Source organism: Macaca thibetana, chromosome 2, assembly GCF_024542745.1.
Source record: "Macaca thibetana thibetana isolate TM-01 chromosome 2, ASM2454274v1, whole genome shotgun sequence".
NCBI classification, from domain to species: Eukaryota; Metazoa; Chordata; class Mammalia; order Primates; family Cercopithecidae; genus Macaca; species Macaca thibetana.
Window position 1 is genome coordinate 86,958,301 of NC_065579.1, and position 16,850 is coordinate 86,975,150.

At 42.0% G+C, this 16,850-nt stretch overlaps 1 protein-coding gene across 6 annotated transcripts in view; it reads right to left on the minus strand.

The window, feature by feature from the left end:
- The window catches only part of MCCC1 (methylcrotonyl-CoA carboxylase subunit 1), an 82,696-nt gene extending 70,231 nt beyond the window's left edge, over window positions 1-12,465 (minus strand). Inside the window, exons 1-5 of one of the 6 annotated variants that reach the window (XM_050780182.1) lie at window positions 12,236-12,452; window positions 10,705-10,722; window positions 7,783-7,829; window positions 5,631-5,767; window positions 281-376 (exon numbers count right to left, since the gene is read on the minus strand). In XM_050780182.1, the coding sequence (XP_050636139.1) occupies window positions 281-376; window positions 5,631-5,767; window positions 7,783-7,829; window positions 10,705-10,722; window positions 12,236-12,324 (387 nt within the window). In that variant the 5' untranslated portion in view covers window positions 12,325-12,452. Of the gene's footprint in view, window positions 1-280; window positions 377-5,630; window positions 5,768-7,782; window positions 7,830-9,699; window positions 10,655-10,704; window positions 10,723-12,235 lie in introns of those variants that run through there. The other 5 variants (XM_050780179.1, XM_050780178.1, XM_050780180.1 and 2 more) reach the window with 5 other exon arrangements.
- Between the last annotated feature and the right edge of the window lie 4,385 nt (window positions 12,466-16,850).

The window sequence follows — 16,850 nt, forward strand, 5'->3', positions numbered from 1 at the left end:
TGTAGTTTTGAAGACAGAAGAGCTGAATTCTCTCCTAATTTTAACTTATAATTTAGACCCTCTTTCCACCTATTTCCCAAAGTATCTAAAGTACACAGGAGCCAGTAAAAAGGCAGACTGGCTGAGAAATGAGATGGGACATGCCTAGTTTACAATGATAATCCAATAATCAAATGTAAAGATCTTGCGAAGGGCTAAAAATAGAAAATTTCTATAAGTAACTGCATCAGTTGCACAAAACGTATTCCTTTTGCACTGCAAATCTCTTCACAACCCTCACCTGTGCAGCAGAGGTCTTGGCCACTTGAATGATTTTCTCCATAGATAGGTAGCTCTGCTGGGAGGGAGCAGGACCGATGGAATATGCTTCATCTGCCTGTTTAAGAAACATCACATGTTTAAAAGACTTTGTGGCTAGTACATACTCATACACTATACAGAACTGCTTTGGGGTCATTTTATTATTGTAAATAAAAATGCCACTCCCTCAAGAACAGTGCAAGAATTGAAAAACTGAAGTACCAGCATATGTCTATGCTATAAAAATAAGCCAGTCTTAGAATCTTTTGCATGAAGAGGGTAACAAAACTTTGTTTTCATGCACAAGCCACACACTGGTGTGAAACTAAAGTGTCTCAGGATAGAAAGCAACAGACATTAGTCATGATATTATTACAAAAACAATAATAACCTTAAATGTATTCAATGCCAAAAATTTATATTTGGTAATAGAAACAAAATATGTGACAGATGTACACAAAGAAAAAAGCTTACAAAGTTGATTAAAGTTTATATAATTATCAGAGTATGATGATAATGCTCCTTTCATACATCTGTGAATTATTTTATATCATTCCTTAAAACTTTCACATAATCATAGCATCCCTTGAAGTAGACCACTTAGAGCACATCATTCATTCATCCCAAGACTTACTGAAGGCCTACTATGTGCCACACTTTGAGGTGGGAGCTGCCTGTACCATAGTGAACAAATGTCCCTGTCTAGGGAGAGAGACAGACATTAAACATACACTCACACACTTAATGACAACTGTGATGAACGTCATGGAGGAAAAACCAAGGGCATAAAGGCTACAGGAGGAATGCCTGATCTGGTCTGAAGGTGGTCAGGAAATGCCTAGGAGGGAAGTCAGGGGAGGCTCCTCAAGGATGATCAAGATTTTGCCTGGCAAACAGATCAAGAATGTGGAGTTGGGAACAGGAATGGAGCTGAGGTTGAGGCTCTCAGGCAGAGAAAACAACCTACAAAAAGGTGGGAGGAAAACTGGTCCATTTGAGCGACCGAAGAAAGGTTTGTGTGGCTGGAACACAATGAGCAAGGGGTCCAGAGGCCAGAGAGGATGCTGGACAGAAAGCTGGGCACAGGTTTCAAAGGGCCTATAAGATGTTAAAAAGCTTTGGGCTTTCTCCTAAGTAAGCACACAAAGAGACCATTTTAAATGTTTTTTGTTGTTGTTGTTGCTGTTTTGTGTGTGTTTTTTTTTTTTTTTTTTTTGAGGTAAGTCTTGCTGTGTCGCCCAGGCTGGAGTGTAGTGGTGCAATCTCGGCTAACTGCAACCTCTGCCTCCCGGGTTCAAGTGATTCTCTTGCCTCAGCCTCCCGAGTAGCTGGGATTACAGGTGCATGCCACCACACCCAGTTAATTTTTGTATTTGTAGTAGAGACAGGGCCTCACCATGTTAGCCACGACCTCAGGTGATCTGCCTGCCTGGGCCTCTCAAAGTGCTGGGATTACAGGCATGAGCCACGGCACCCAGCCTGTTTTTCACTTTTAACTCCACAAAACACAAATCTATCCTCATTCTAAAGAACACGAATTATAATACAAATGCAAAGTAGCCCTTTGGTACTCCCCCCACTGCAGTCTCCTTCCAGATAGAACATCCACTATAATCAACTTGAGACATAATGTTCCATATCCATATTCCTAACTAGTCATATATGTTTATATAAACACATGCAGTTTTAGTTCTTGTTTTTACATAAATAGGATCATACTATATAAATAATCTTCTGCAACTGCTTTTTCCATTAACAGTATGTCTTGGGAGCTCTTTTTCTTGCTAGTACACATGTCTATACCTTATTTTGTATAACATTTGCAAAATATTCCATAGTATGGCGGTATTACAGTTCATTTAATCATGTAGCTCTTAATGCGCACCTAGGTTATAACAGCAAAAAACTGGATGTGGGCAAGGCTAAAGCAGACATTCCCGTACACACTTCTCTTAGCACATATATGTGAGCATGCCTGAAGGACAGAAACCTACAAGAATGTTTGCAGGGTTGGGTTGAAGGATATGCATAGTTTAATAGCTTCTGGTTAATCAGCCTTGAGATGGTTTTATCAATATATATATTTCCATCAACATACCAGTTTCTAACCACCCTCATCAACAATGAATATTATCCACCTTTTAAATTACTGATAAGCTGGTGGACCATATAAAGGTTTAAAGCATTTAAGAAGAGGAGTAACTTAAGTACATTTTTATTTCATACTCTCAGTCTGACTGAAAAGCAGAAAACAGATTGTTGGCTGGGGATGGGGGACAGTTAAGAGTGGAGGTAGAGAGGCTACTTAGGAGGCTGCAGCATTTGGTCAAGCAAGGGGTGATAAGTGGGGCCGGGCATGGTGGCTTATGCCTATAATCCCTATAATCCCAGCACTTTGGGACAACATAGTGAGACATTATCTCTACAAAAAAATTTTAAAAATTAGCCGGCCATGGTAGCAAGTGCCTGTAGTTCAAGCTACTCAGGAGGCTGAAGTGGGAGGATTGCTTGAGTCTGGGGGGTTGAGACTGCAGTGAGCTGTGATTGTGCCACTGCACTTCAGCCTAAGTGACAGAGTGAGACCCTGGCTCAAAAAAAAGAAGGTGATTGTGGCTTTGAGTTAAGTTATAGGTGGGACGGGGTGGAAAGAAGTGGAAAGAAATGTTTGGGAAATACAATTAACAGTACTTGGTCATTTACTAGATGAGGGGGGAAGGATGTAGAGTGCGAAAGAAGACAGAAAAATGTTCAAAGACTTCTAGATCTCTGACATTATTGTTTTTATTAGCAATGGTGTTGTCCGCTACGGGGTTAGGGAATTCTGTAAGAAATGCAGGTTCAGTACAGGTGAAGGGTCATGAGTTCAATTTCAGTCACACTAGTTTGGTATCTGTGACAATAACAAAGTGGAGATGTTGAATGGGCAGTTGGATATACATGTATCATGCTCAAAAGAAAGTCTGGGCTACAAATAGAAATTTGTTTCTCAAAGCTACAGGAGTATTTAAAATGATCCAGAATGAGAGTATACACTGAGAAAAGAGGGCCAAGGACCAAGTCCTAAGAAACTTCAACATAAGGTTCTGGTAGATGGGTAGGGTCCAGAGAAAGGACACTGAGAGAACACAAGAAGGCAAGAAGCTGAGAAAGCCATGAGAACTTATTTCTAAAAGAAGGGAGCAGTGTACAAGTTGTTAAATGCTGCTGAGGGGTAGAGTCAGCTCAGTCCTGGAGACTCCACTGGATTTTGGGACACGGATATTATCAGTCTAGTAGAGAGTGGTTGAAGACCCATCATTGAAAAATGGAAGATCCTTTTCTTTTTGACATAGGAATGTCTCCTTTTGCTTTATGTTTTATTAATACTGTTAATTGATAAATCATAATTGTATGCATTTATGGGGTACAATGTGATGTTTTGCCACATGCAATGTGGAATGATTGAATCAAGCCAATTAACCCAGCCATCATCTCACTTACCTACTATTTTTCACGGTAATACATTTAAAATTTACTCTCTTATTTTGGGAAATTTTTTTTCTTTGACATGGAGTTTCATTCTTGTTGCCCAGGCTGGAGTGCAATGATACGATCTCAGTTCACTGCAACCTCCGCCTCCCGGGTTCAAGCGATTCTCCTGCCTCAGCCTCCCAAGTAGCTGGGATTACAGGCATGTGACACCACGCCCAGCTAATTTTGTATTTTTAGTAGAGACGGGATTTCTCCATGTTGGTCAGGCTGGTCTCGAACTCCTGACCTCAGGTGATTCACCTGCCTTGGCTTCCCAAAGTGCTGGGATTACAGGCGTGAGCCACTGTGCCCAGCGGGGGAAATTCTTAAAAAGACAAGAGAAGGGATCCAGAGGGACTGACCTTCGATGGGAAAAGATGGATGCAGATGTAACTAAGTCAGCAGATTCTGTGTCAGGAAGCTCAATTTTATTTTCTCTGTGAAATCAAGATCATCTGCTGCAAGTAGGTGGGTGGAGGGAGAATTGGAGGTTGGAATGAAGAGAAACAGGTTTGAAATACTCATTGGACAGAATGAGAAAAAAAGTGGCTAGAGAGCCACAAGGGCCTGCTGTACAGTGATAAAAGCCCGGGTGAGGCTGCTCATCATGAATTGATGCTAGTGCTTGGAGTCTTGCTGCAGGCATAATGAAGGCCAACAGTTGAATTCACCCATACTTGGAGTTATTTCTGGTGGATAAAAGCTAGTGATAGGCTGGGCGCAGCGGCTCACACCTGTAACTCAGCACTCTGGGAGGCCAAGGTGGGTGGATCATTTGAGGCCAGGAGTTCGAGACCATTTTGGCCAATGTGGCGAAATCCTGTCTCTACTAAAAATACAAAAAATTAGCCGGGCATGGTGGTGCATGTCTGTAATCCAGCTACTCAGGAGGCTGAGGCATGAGAATCACTTGAACCCGGGAGGTGGAGGTTGCAGTGAGCCAAGAACACCCCACTACACTCCAGCCTGGGCAATACAGTGAGACTCTGTCAAAAACAAAAACAAAACGAAAAAAAACTAGTAATAACTCACTCATAACATTCACAAACTTCAGGGAGTTGGGTCTTTTTAGTTATAATTTTACAGATGAAGCAAGGCTGAGAAACATGAAGTGACTTGGCTAAGATCACTCAGCCAGCAAGTAGCAGTTGCTAAGAACAGAGCCTGGATTGGCTGGGTGTGGTGGCTCACGCCTGTAATCCCAGCACTTTGGGAGGCTGAGGCAGGCGGATCATGAGGTCAGCAGATCAAGAGCATCCTGACTAACACGGTGAAACCCCATCTCTACTAAAAATACAAAAAATTAGCTGGTCATGGTGGTGGGTGCCTATAGTCCCAGCTACTCGAGAGGTTGAGGCAGGAGAATGGAGGCAAGAGAATCGCTTGAACCTGAGAGGCGGAGCTTGCAGTGAGCTGAGATCAGGCCACTGCACTCCAGCCTGGGCAAGAGAGCAAGACTCAGTCACAAAAAAAAAAAAAAAAAAAGAATAGAGCCTGGATCTTTCTCCTTGTATATAGGGAATGTGGACATGAGCTACTCAAAGTGTAATCAGTGGATCACCAACATTCTGTGAACTGTTTTAACTGATCCTCAAGGAGATAAAGACCTTCCCTGTAAATCAACTGTTCTACTAAGCACACTGCTTAGTTCAACTATGTTGTATCTGAAAAATGTTCCCAAGAATTATCAGTGAGAGTTTGAACTTACCTACTTCAACCCTGTTAACACTAGCAAATATCAACTGTCATCATAAAGAACTGAAATAATGACACAGTAAATGAATAAACGTAAGACGTGGCTTCCAATTTTTAACACATACCATATCTACATGCATGGAATTCCTGTCAGCCTCACTATAAACTGCCACAGACTGTACACCCAGTTTTCTGGCTGTGCGCATCACCCTGCAGGCAATTTCTCCTCTGTTTGCAATGAGGACCTTGGTAATGTTTCTTCCTGTTTAAAACACCATGAAAATCACACAGAAATGTTACTGGAGAGCAAAGAACAAGAATGAGAATACGATATTAACTGGCTAATAAGGACTCGAACTGGTAAGTTCAGACTTTTTGGTAAAACTAGCATAACTGAGCCCAAAATGACCACTTTAACTAATATTAAACAGTGCACTTCTTTTCACTGAAATTCAAGGTACTCATTAACATAAATTACTCAGCCTTTTTAACTTAAAATACAAAGCAACATAAAATAAAATTAAAAGATGCTTTGTTATGCCAAGGATCAAATTATAATAGTGCTAAAAATTATCATCATTAATAATAATGAATCTTTATTTTATTTATTTATTTATTTATTTATTTTTGAGACACTGTTTTGCTCTTGTCCCCCAGTGCAATGGGGTGCAATGGTGCGATCTTAGCTCACTGCAACCCCCACCTCCCAGGGTCAAGCAATTCTCCTGCTTCAGCCTCCTGAGTAGCTGAAATTACAAGTGCCCACCACCACGCCCAGCTAATTTTTATATTTTTAGTAGAGACAGGGTTTCACCATATTGGCCAGGCTGGTCTTGAACTCCTGACCTCAGGTGATCCACCCGCCTTGGCCTCCCAAAGTGCTGGGATTACAGGTGTGAGCCACCACACCCGGCCAATAATAACTAATCTTTAATAAGCACTTTCTGTGCCTCAGGTCCTGTGCTAAAGACTCAACATTGACTTAAATTTTTACAATAATCCTAATGAAATAGATACTATCATTGTTATCTCAATTTTAAAGATGAAGAAACTAATGCTAAAAGAGTTATTATTTTCCCAAAATTACACAGCTAAAGGAAGAATTCAGGATTTCAACCTAGATCTGCGTCACTCCAGAATTTAAGGTCTCAGTTACTCTGCTTCTCTGCCTCTACCCCTGTGTACACAGGTGTGTGTGGTTCTCCTGCAACACAAGTGACTCTTGTACCAGTCTACTGGCATGGCACCATAATGACAAGCTACTGCATATATAAAATGTACTTCTAATATCAAACATGAAATAAATGTTCTTTGACAGTTCATAATAAAGTTATTTATTAAATAGAATCCATAGGCTCAACATAATAAAGTTATTTCTTCTTTAAAAAAAAAATAAGGTTGCACCTAATTCAAAAGTGTTTTTCCATGGGGCTCTATAGAGCCCAAGAGTTGTCACAGGGGCTGATAGATGACATATGTATGACTGTGGGCAGGGGAGGGAGAGCAGGGTAGGGAAAGGGTTATACCCAATCAGCTGGAAGTTATACTTTATTACACTTTTATATGTTTTATAGTTGGGAATTCCATGTTAAAGTTTATTTGGAAAAAAAGGTTTTGCTACTTAAAACAGCTTTTTCAAAGCACTGCTTTAGACCATCGTAGTTATGATTTTCCAATGCAATACACTAAGAGGGTCAAACAGACAGAAAGAACAACACGAATATAAAATGTTCTCCATTATTGCCCTCTGTATTTTATTTATTTATTTATTTTACTTTTTTTTTTTGAGACGGAGTCTTGCACTGTCACCCAGGCTGGAATGCAGTGGCATGATCTTGGCTCACTGCAACCGACGCCTCCCGGGTTCAAGTGATTCTCCTGCCTCAGCCTCCCAAGTAGCTGGGATTACAGGCACACACCACCACACCTGGCTAATTTTTGTATTTTGTAGTAGACACAGGGTTTCGCCATGTTGTCCAGGCTGGTCTCGAACTCCTGACCTCAGGTGATCCACCCACCTCAGCCTCCCAAAGTGCTGGGATACAGGCATGAGCCACTGCACCCGGCTGCCCTCTGTATTTTAGACTTAACAGCAAGAGAGATTTGATATAAAAGAGGTGAAAACCATGACTTAACACTTCTAGAAAATTATCATGAAAATCCAAATTTTATGATAACTAATTCTACTATGCACATATTAAGGGATTAAACAGTTCCCTTTCTTAAACACTTCCAATCTGAAGCAAAATCAAATAGAACAACAAAGTCTGTCAGTACCTGTGGTTGTTGTGTACTTCATGGTTCTTTGCCTCCACACCCATGTCCTATAACATAAATCCACAAGGAATTATAATTAAACAGAATAGGCAACGCAATTGTTCTTTCAAAAGAATTTCAGTTTCTTAAAACATGAAACCTTAAGTCAACTAACAGTGCTTTAGTAAGGCTTTCTTAGTGGGTAGAAAACTAATCTAGAACTCAAGAGTTAGAGATCTGGCTGTTTTCCCTCGTACTACCTGTCCTTGAATGAGTCACCTAGCTGCTTGTTCCTGAGGCTGGCATAAGACCACAGAGTCAGAGATGATTAAACAACCAAGGTATACTAACATCATCTAGTTTAGTTTTTTTGAAACCTTTTTGGCTACTACTCACAATACAAACCACCAAGGACACACACTTAATGAAAACAGATGTTTTGTTAAAAATGACTTATTCTGCCTTTTGGCACTTTCAGTTGTATCCTATTTTATTAAAATACGTTGGTCAATCTACAGTTGGAAAAATACCAATCAAGTTGAAACATGAGACATGTTTAAAAAGTAAGACCAGAGAAATAAACGGAAGTTAAACAGGGGCAGCAGAAAGAATGTTGGCTGTGGGACCAGAAGAGCTGCGTTCTCATCCGAGTCCCTCCAATGACCAGCTTGCCCAGAGTCGAGTCACTTTACATCAGTGTTTCTCAAACTTTTTTTCATTATTACTCTCCTAATGAGAAAACTTGTAAAAGATTTTATTCCTTGCAGGAAGGGTGGGGTAAGGTTGAGCTTAGGTAAGCCGTAAACCATGAAAAAAATGTAAGATTTTCTGGCTCTCCCAAGAATCAATTTCTACACTTCAGGGGTGATATCATCCCAGTTGAGGATGCAAGATTTAATATCTTAGGCTTCAGTGTTCTCACACACGAGATGAGACTGTAAGAGGTGATCTTGAAGGTACCTCTCAGTTCTACAAGGATTATATAATGCTATTCCAAGTCCTTGTAGTAAAATGAAATGAAGAAATGGGGAGACAAGATGACTTGAGGTGTCTTAACGAGGTAGAAATCTCAACAATTTTTAAGTTTCATGATACCTGTTTATAAAATAAGGTAACAATGAACCATTAACCAAGAGCTGACAGAAAACAGGCCAGATTCACTTTAGGAACAAAAAAGTATAACGTCTATTAAGTTTCAGCTAAAGAGGATAAGCGGGCTGGGCGCGGTGGCTCACGCCTGTAATCTCACCACTTTGGGAGGCTGAGGCTGGGGGATCACCTGAGGTCAGGAGTTCGAGACCAGCCTAGTCAATATGGTGAAACCCCATCTCTACCAACAACACAAAAATTAGCCAGGTGTGGTGGTGTGTGCCTGTAATCCCAGCTACTTGGGAGGCTGAGGTAGGAGAATCACTTGAACTTGGGAGGCAGGGGTTGCAGTGAGTGAAGATCACACCACTACACTCTAGCCTGGGCGACAGAGTTAGACTCTGTTTCAAAAATAAATAAATAAATAAAAATTTAAAAAAGCATAGGCAGGGAAACCAACAAATTACAGACGCAATTCCACCTATCTTTTTGTCTATACCTAGAAGATGTGGTTATAAAGGACTAACTAACCATTTTAGATTATTCACAAAGCACAAGATAAAAGCACAGCATGTGCATTAGAAACTATGTAACTAGGCAGTAGTATATACATACTATGTATATGACTATGTAGTTGAGCAGGACTAGTATTTCACTGGAGCCAAGATGTGGGAGACACCTACACATCTATATGCATCTATACACTCACTGCCCTACAATGCACCCTTAGATGCTGCCATCCATGAGGAGCTGCTGGGAAGACCCACAGCTTTGGCAGGAGAGTTCTGTGAGCTGGCTTCCTCAGGAGGCTGCTGCTTTCCCATAGCTTTCCATTTGAGATGACCTTACTTTCTTGATCATGAAGGAGGGGGATCATCTTTTCTGATCTTTATGAGGTATTTTCTAGCTCATAGCATCATCTTCCCTTCACATTCTTCAGATAGGCTTCTGATACGTTTCAAGGCCTATTCTGGGCAGATTTATCGATTAAATCGTTGTTGGTTGGTAAAGGTAGCTTAAGACTGATTAAGTTTCAAGGCTACTGTTGACCTAAAGCTTTCTTTTGCAATCTTCTAGTGAAGACAGAAGAAGGGAGGCAGTGAGAAAGAGGGGGAGGGAGGGAGGAGGAGGGGGGTGGGGGAGGGAGAGAGAGAGAGAGAGAGAGAGAGAAAGAGAGAGAGAGAGAGAGAGAGCCCACTTAACTATTATCCTCTATCCCAACAATGTTCTGATCATCTATTCCATTTTTCACAATTATCTAAGTTGCAACTTAAAAATAATGGCTTAAACAAGATTAAGAAGCTGCTTCCCTGATTCAAGGTGGCTCTATACCAGCTTATTGTCATGTAATTCTGCCACTAGAAATTATTTTCTCTGAGCTACTAGAGATTCATAACATAAAAATAGTGTAAACTATCTGCACTATTAAGATTTTTTTTTTTGAGATGGGATGTTACCCAGGATGGAGTACAGTGGTGTGATCATGGCTCGCTATGGCCTGGAACCCCTGGGCTCAAGCCATCCTTGCCCTCCTCATCCTCCCAAGTAGCTGTGGCTACAAGTGTGTGCCACTATGCCTGACTAATTTTTTAACGTTTTGTAGAGATGAAGCCTCACTATGCTGCCCAGGCTCATCTTGAACTCTCGAGCTCAAGCAATCCTCCCACCTTGGATCTCACAGTGCTGAGAAAGTGCTAAGAATACAGGCATGAACCAACTCTCCTGGTGAAGAGTTTTACTTCTATAAGCCATTAACAACTCTAACACTCTCCACAGTGACATACTTGAGGACAGTTCTATAGACAATAGCTAAGCTTTGAAAGGGAAGAGAGAAAATGGGTCTATGGTACTAACCTGAAGAGCCCTGGAAACCTAAGAAAAGAAAAACCAGTAGAACAAGAACATTAACATTACTTTCACCAACTTTTTTGTTTGTTTGTTTGTTTTAGATGGAGTCTCACTCTGTCGCCCAGGCTGGAGTACAGTGGCGCGATCTCAGCTCACTGCAAGCTCCGCCTCCTGGGTTCACGCCATTCCCCTGCCTCAGCCTCCTGAGTAGCTGGGACTACAGGCAGGGCTACAGGACTACAGACGCGCACCACCACGTCCGGCTAATTTTTTTGTTTTTGTTTTTGTTTTTTTTTAGTAGAGACGGGGTTTCACCGTGTTAGCCAGGATGGTCTTGATCTCCTGACCTTGTGATCTGCCCGTCTCGGCCTCCCAAAGTGCTGGGATTACAGGCGTGAGCCACTGCGCCCAGCCAACTTGCCACAACTTTCTTATGTTTCTCCTGAGCACTCCTAAAATTAAGTAACTAAAAAGGGTATCTACAATATTTCTGGAAAAAGCAAGCAAACGTTCATTTAAATGGTTGAGTTTGCGTTTATAGACTGATTTTATGTACGAGATTGTGCTTAAATCTCATTCCATGAGTTAATTCATTTAATTTTCACAACCCAAGGTACTAGTATCATCTCCAAGGTGAGAAAACTAAAGAAGAAATATTGAGTAACTTACCCAAAGTCACACACCTACTGAGTAGCTAACTAAGCTAAGACCCCAGCCGTGACTGCAGAGTCTGTGCCGTTGAACACTAAACTGTCAATCTTTCCAGAATGATGGAGGATGATAACCATGAAGCAAAAGAAGACAAAGAAGCAAGCTATCTACAAGCCGGAGGGTGTTTCCACTGCCAGAGTTATTGCCACCAAAGCTTAGAGCTCAAAATTTGAAACAGAGCTGGAGTCAGGTGAGCTAGACTGTGTCATCTGATAGTGTTGTTCAAACTTGGGTACAAGAGTTTTTGACAAAATAATTTCCCAGCTCTGTGGAAGGTACATTTGCTCTTCTTGACAACTTCATTCCTTCTAACAATGAGAATGAACTCCAAGAGTCTTTCTCTGAACTGGACACCTGATGGGGCACAACTGAACTGAAAAACGCTTTGAGGGCATCCTGGCCCCATTTCTTAATAGCTGTGTTCCACTGAGCAAGTCGTTGAGCCCTTCGGGCTTCCCCGGAACCGGATTGTAACAACACTCCCACCTAAGAGGTGCTGCGAAAGCCCGATGCAAACGGCTACGAGCTGCAGCGACGGCGAGGTGAGCCTGGAGGATGGTGGGCCCAGTCCTCAGAAATGGAAAACCGAAGCCAACGGCGCGCTGAAGCGTGGATGTGCGGAAACGGGGAGAAAGGGAAGGACTGGTGGGGATGTCTTCCTCCCGACGCCGTGACTGCCAGCAGACCCGCCCCCCGAAAGTGGCTGGGGTTTTTCTACCGTCCTCCCCACCCCGACCCTGGGTCCTGCCGCACCTCCCACCGCTCACTCGGGTCAGTGCACCCTCGCTCCCGCTTCTGCCCACTGCGCCACGGCCCCTCCACCCACCTCGGCGGCAGGAGCAGGCTCGGGAGACGATGCCACCGGTTCCTCTCCGCCGCCACCAGCAGCACCGACACCGCAGAGGCTGCCGCCATGTCCCTGGAGCCCGGCCGCGCAGCGACTCCCCAGCACAGAGGGGGCTGCGTCCCACAAGCCAAACCCTCCTCTTCACTCCGAAGCCTCGTGACCCCCACCGGCCACCGTCGGAGTCTGAGCCTAGCTTTGGGCTGATCCAAGAATGTGAGGGAGTCTCCAGGAACACCAATCAAAGACCAGAGCCCAGCTTCAGTAGCGACGATTGGACAGTCTGGCCACGTGCTCGTGGGGGTGTGGCCTTTATTTCTGCGCCCCGTGGGGCCTGGGCCGACTTAGGCAAGGGTGTTCACCGTCCTCCGCCTCCTGGTGCCCTGTCACTGTTTCTTACTGCAGCCCGTGTAGTTCTTTTCTCTCATCAGCTTCTGGAAGAAGAACCCTGGGGAAGAAGCCAAATGCGGATGGAGAGCAGGATACACAATTCTCTAGTGCTCTCGGGGATGAAAAAATAAATAAATAAGCTAAAGTGAAAATCTTTAAACCACCTGAGCTTAAAACAGGTGTTCTAACGGACTATTGGGAAAAAAAGGACGTCAAAGAGCAAACTGAGGAATATCGAGAGAATAAAGAAACTGTAAACACTACATGCAGATGCTTCATGAGGAAAGCAGGAGGGAGAAATTAGGGAAGATAAATGAAGAAATAAATGAATTCAGGAAACCAATTTCAAAGGACTAGTAAACCCACAGGTTCACAAAAAATAAAATAGTTATCTAATCAGAAATAGAGAAAAATGTACATTTGACATGATTTAAAAAACATAAGCGGGGTAAAATCACAGACATAGAAAACAAATTATAGACTTGTAAGATGCTAATTTTGCTTAACTTCAAGTGAACTTAAAACTCTGGATGACCGAGGCGGGCGGATCACGAGATCAGGAGATCAAGACCATCCTGGCTAACATGGTGAAACCCCGTCTCTATTAAAAATACAAAAAATTAGCCGGGCTTGGTGGCAGGCGCCTGTAGTCCCAGCTACTCAGGAGGCTGAGGCGAGAGAATGGCGGGAACCCGGGAGGCGGAGCTTGCAGTGAGTCGAGATCGCGCCACTGCACTCCAGCCTGGGCGACAGAGCCAGACTCCGTCTCAAAAAAAAAAAAACAAGAGAAAAAGAAAAATAGAAAAAAAAAACTCTGGATGAAATGGATGATGTTACAAGAAAATACAATTTATCGACCGGGCGCGGTGGTTCACGCCTGTAATCCCAGCACTTTGGGAGGCCAAGGGGGGTGGATCACGAGGTCAGGAGATCGAGACCATCCTGGTGAACACAGTGAAACCCCGTCTCTACTAAAAATACAAAAAATTAGCCGGGCGTGGTGACGGGCGCCTATAGTCCCAGCTACTTGGGAGGCTGAGGCAGGAGAATGACCTGAACCCGGGAGGCAGAGGTTGCAGTGAGCCAAGATCGCGTCACTGCGCTCCAGCCTGGGCGACAGAGCCAGACTCCGTCTCAAAAAAAAAAATAAATAAATAAATAAAATAAAAATACAATTTATCAAAATAGATCCTGGAAGAGACAAAATTTAAGCAAACCATTACCATAGAAAAAATAGAGAAGTTTATCAAAGAACTATCCTTGCTACCACCACGACCCACTTTCACTTTCACCTTCACCCCTAAAAGTTACAAAAGCCCTTCATGTCTTGCAAGAAAATTCCACACAAATGAGTAGTTGACTAAAATGCTATTAATTCTGTCAGAGCACAAAAAAGATGGAAGTCTTCCAAATTCTTTTAAAAAAGTAAACATAACTTTGATACCAAAATCAACAAAGATACCATGCACACACACACGACAGACCAGTTTCACTTATAAGTATCAGTGGAAAAATTCTAAATAAAATATTAACTGCTCTGGGTGCTGTGGCTTATGTCTTGTAACCCCATCACTTTGGGAAGCCAAGGTGGGAGGACTGCTTAAGCCTAAGAGTTTGAGACCAGCCTGGGCAACATAGTGAGACCCCCATCTGTACAAGAAATTTTTTAAAAAACTGGGCGTGATGAGGCACACCTGTAGTCCCAGCTACTCGGGAGACTGAGGCAGGATCAATTGAGCCCAGGAGTTTGAAGCTGCAATGAGCTCTTATCATGCCACTATACTCCAGCCTGGGTAACAGAGTGAGAGAACATCTCTAAAAAAAAAGCAAAAAAATTAACTGAAGTATCCTGTAGCATATGAAAAGAATAACACACTGTAAATAGGCAAGGTTTATTCCAGAAGTGTAAGGATGATTCACTATTAAGAAATCAATTAATAAAATGAATCATATTAATAGTTTAAAAGAGAAAAAAATCTTATTATATTCACAGATGCTTAACAGATCATTGACAAAATCCGACATTCATTCTAGATTTTAAAACTCAGTAACTCAAAAAGTGATTGGGACCAGTGATTAGCCCTTTGGGAAAAAAAGTTGGATCCCTACTCACTTCTTACGCCTAACACCAAAATACTCCAAGTGGATAAAAGATTAAATATAAAAGGTGAAAGCATAAAAGTGCTAGAAGACATTATGGGAGGTCTTAGAGCAGAGAAAGTTTTTCCTCTTCTTCTTCTTTTTTTTTTTTTTTTTGAGAGTGTTGCCCAGGTTGGAGTGCAATGGCATGATCTCGGCTCTCTGCAACCTCCACCTCCCAAGTTCAAATCATTCTCCTGTCTCAGCCTCCCAAATAACTAGGATTACAGGCATCCGCCACCATGCCTAGCTAATTTTTTGTATTTTTAGTAGAGACGGGGTTTCACCATGTTGGCCAGGTTGGTCTCGAACTCCTGACTTCAAGTGATCCACCTGCCTTGGCCTCCCAAAGTGCTGGGATTACAGGCATGAGCCACTATGCCCAGCCAGAGAAAGCTTCTCTAAATATAACACAATACTCGGAGGCTATAATGGAAAAAAAAGGAAGGATAACTTCAACTACATGAAAAAGTTTTAAAATCTGCACAGCAAAACATACACATAAAGTCAAACAGCAAACAGAATAATTCTGCAACTCTTATCACAGATGAAAGGCTACTTTCCTTAATATATAAAGAACTATAAATCAATAAGAAAAAATCTATAATGAAAGAGAAAATGGCCAAAGAATATGAGGAATTCACAGAATAGAAAAAGTAAGTAAATATAAAACCCACTTAATCTCATACCATAAAAGAGAAATACAAAATAAAACTATAATGATACACCACACTTCACCTATCATATTAGCAGATAACATAAAGTTAAGCACACTGTAATTAGTGAGGGGTGTGGGAATATTATTACACTTTACTGTTGCAAGTAAAATTTGGCACAACCATTCTGCATAGCACTTTTACAATATTTATCAAAAATGCAAATTCACAAACTCTTTGATCTAGCAAAAGTATTTCTTGGAATTCACCTACAGTTATACCCATAGATGTTTGAAATGATATATGATTAAGGAAATTTTTTATAGCGTTGTTGGAAATAGCAAACTAATTAAAGAAACTAGTTACATAATGAATATGCAGGCCAGGCATAGTGGCTCACGCCTGTAATCCCAGCACTTTGGGAGGCTAAGGTAGGCGAATCACCTGAGGTCGGGAGTTCGAGACCATCCTGACCAACATGGAGAAACCCCATCTCTAGTAAAAATACAAAATTAGCTGGGCGTGGTGGCTCATGCCTGTAATCCCAGCTACTCGGGAGGCTGAGGCAGGAGAATTGCTTGAACTCGGGAGGCGAAAGTTGTGGTGAGCTGAGATCATGCCATTGCCCTCCAGCCTGGGCAACAAGAGCAAAATTCCATTTCAAAAAAAAAAAAGTACATGCAGAAAAACAATGAATTACTATGCAGTAATTGAAAAAGAATGAGAGAGCAATATGTACTCATAAAACACTGATGAGTGAAAAAAGCAAAATAAAAAACTGTGATTATTATTTCATCGTTTATGTAAAAGTAGGAGAAAGAAAATTCCCATATGCTTATACATGTGGAAATATCCTCTAGGCAAGAAAAGTTGTTGTCTTGAGGACAGAAATGATGGAGGTGAACATTTACTGTACACATTTTTGCATCTTTTGCATTTCGTACCTTAGGCCTGTATTAGCTATTGTGAAAGTTGTCATAATCAAAATGGAGTCACTAATGGTAAAAAGAAAAAAGAAAAAAAAAAAAAAAAACTCTTACAAATAGAGCTGGGGAAGGCTACGAAGAGAGTGTTTTCATGCTTGTATTCCTGATAACAAAAAGTGTCACAAAAGACCGCCAAAACTGGCCTGGCGTGGTGGCTAACGCCTGTAATCCAAGCACTTTGGGAGTCTCAGGTAGGTGGATCACCTGAGGTCCGGAGTTCAAGACCAGCCTGACCAATATGGTGAAACCCTGTCTCTACTAAATACAAAAATTAGCCGGGTATGGTGACGGGTGCTCATAATCCCAGCTACTTGGGAGGTTGAGGCAGGAGAATAACTTGAACCTGGGAGGTGGAGGTTGCAGTGAGCTGAGATCGCGCCATTGCACTCCAGTCTGAGCAACAGAGTGAGACTCTGTCTCATTAAA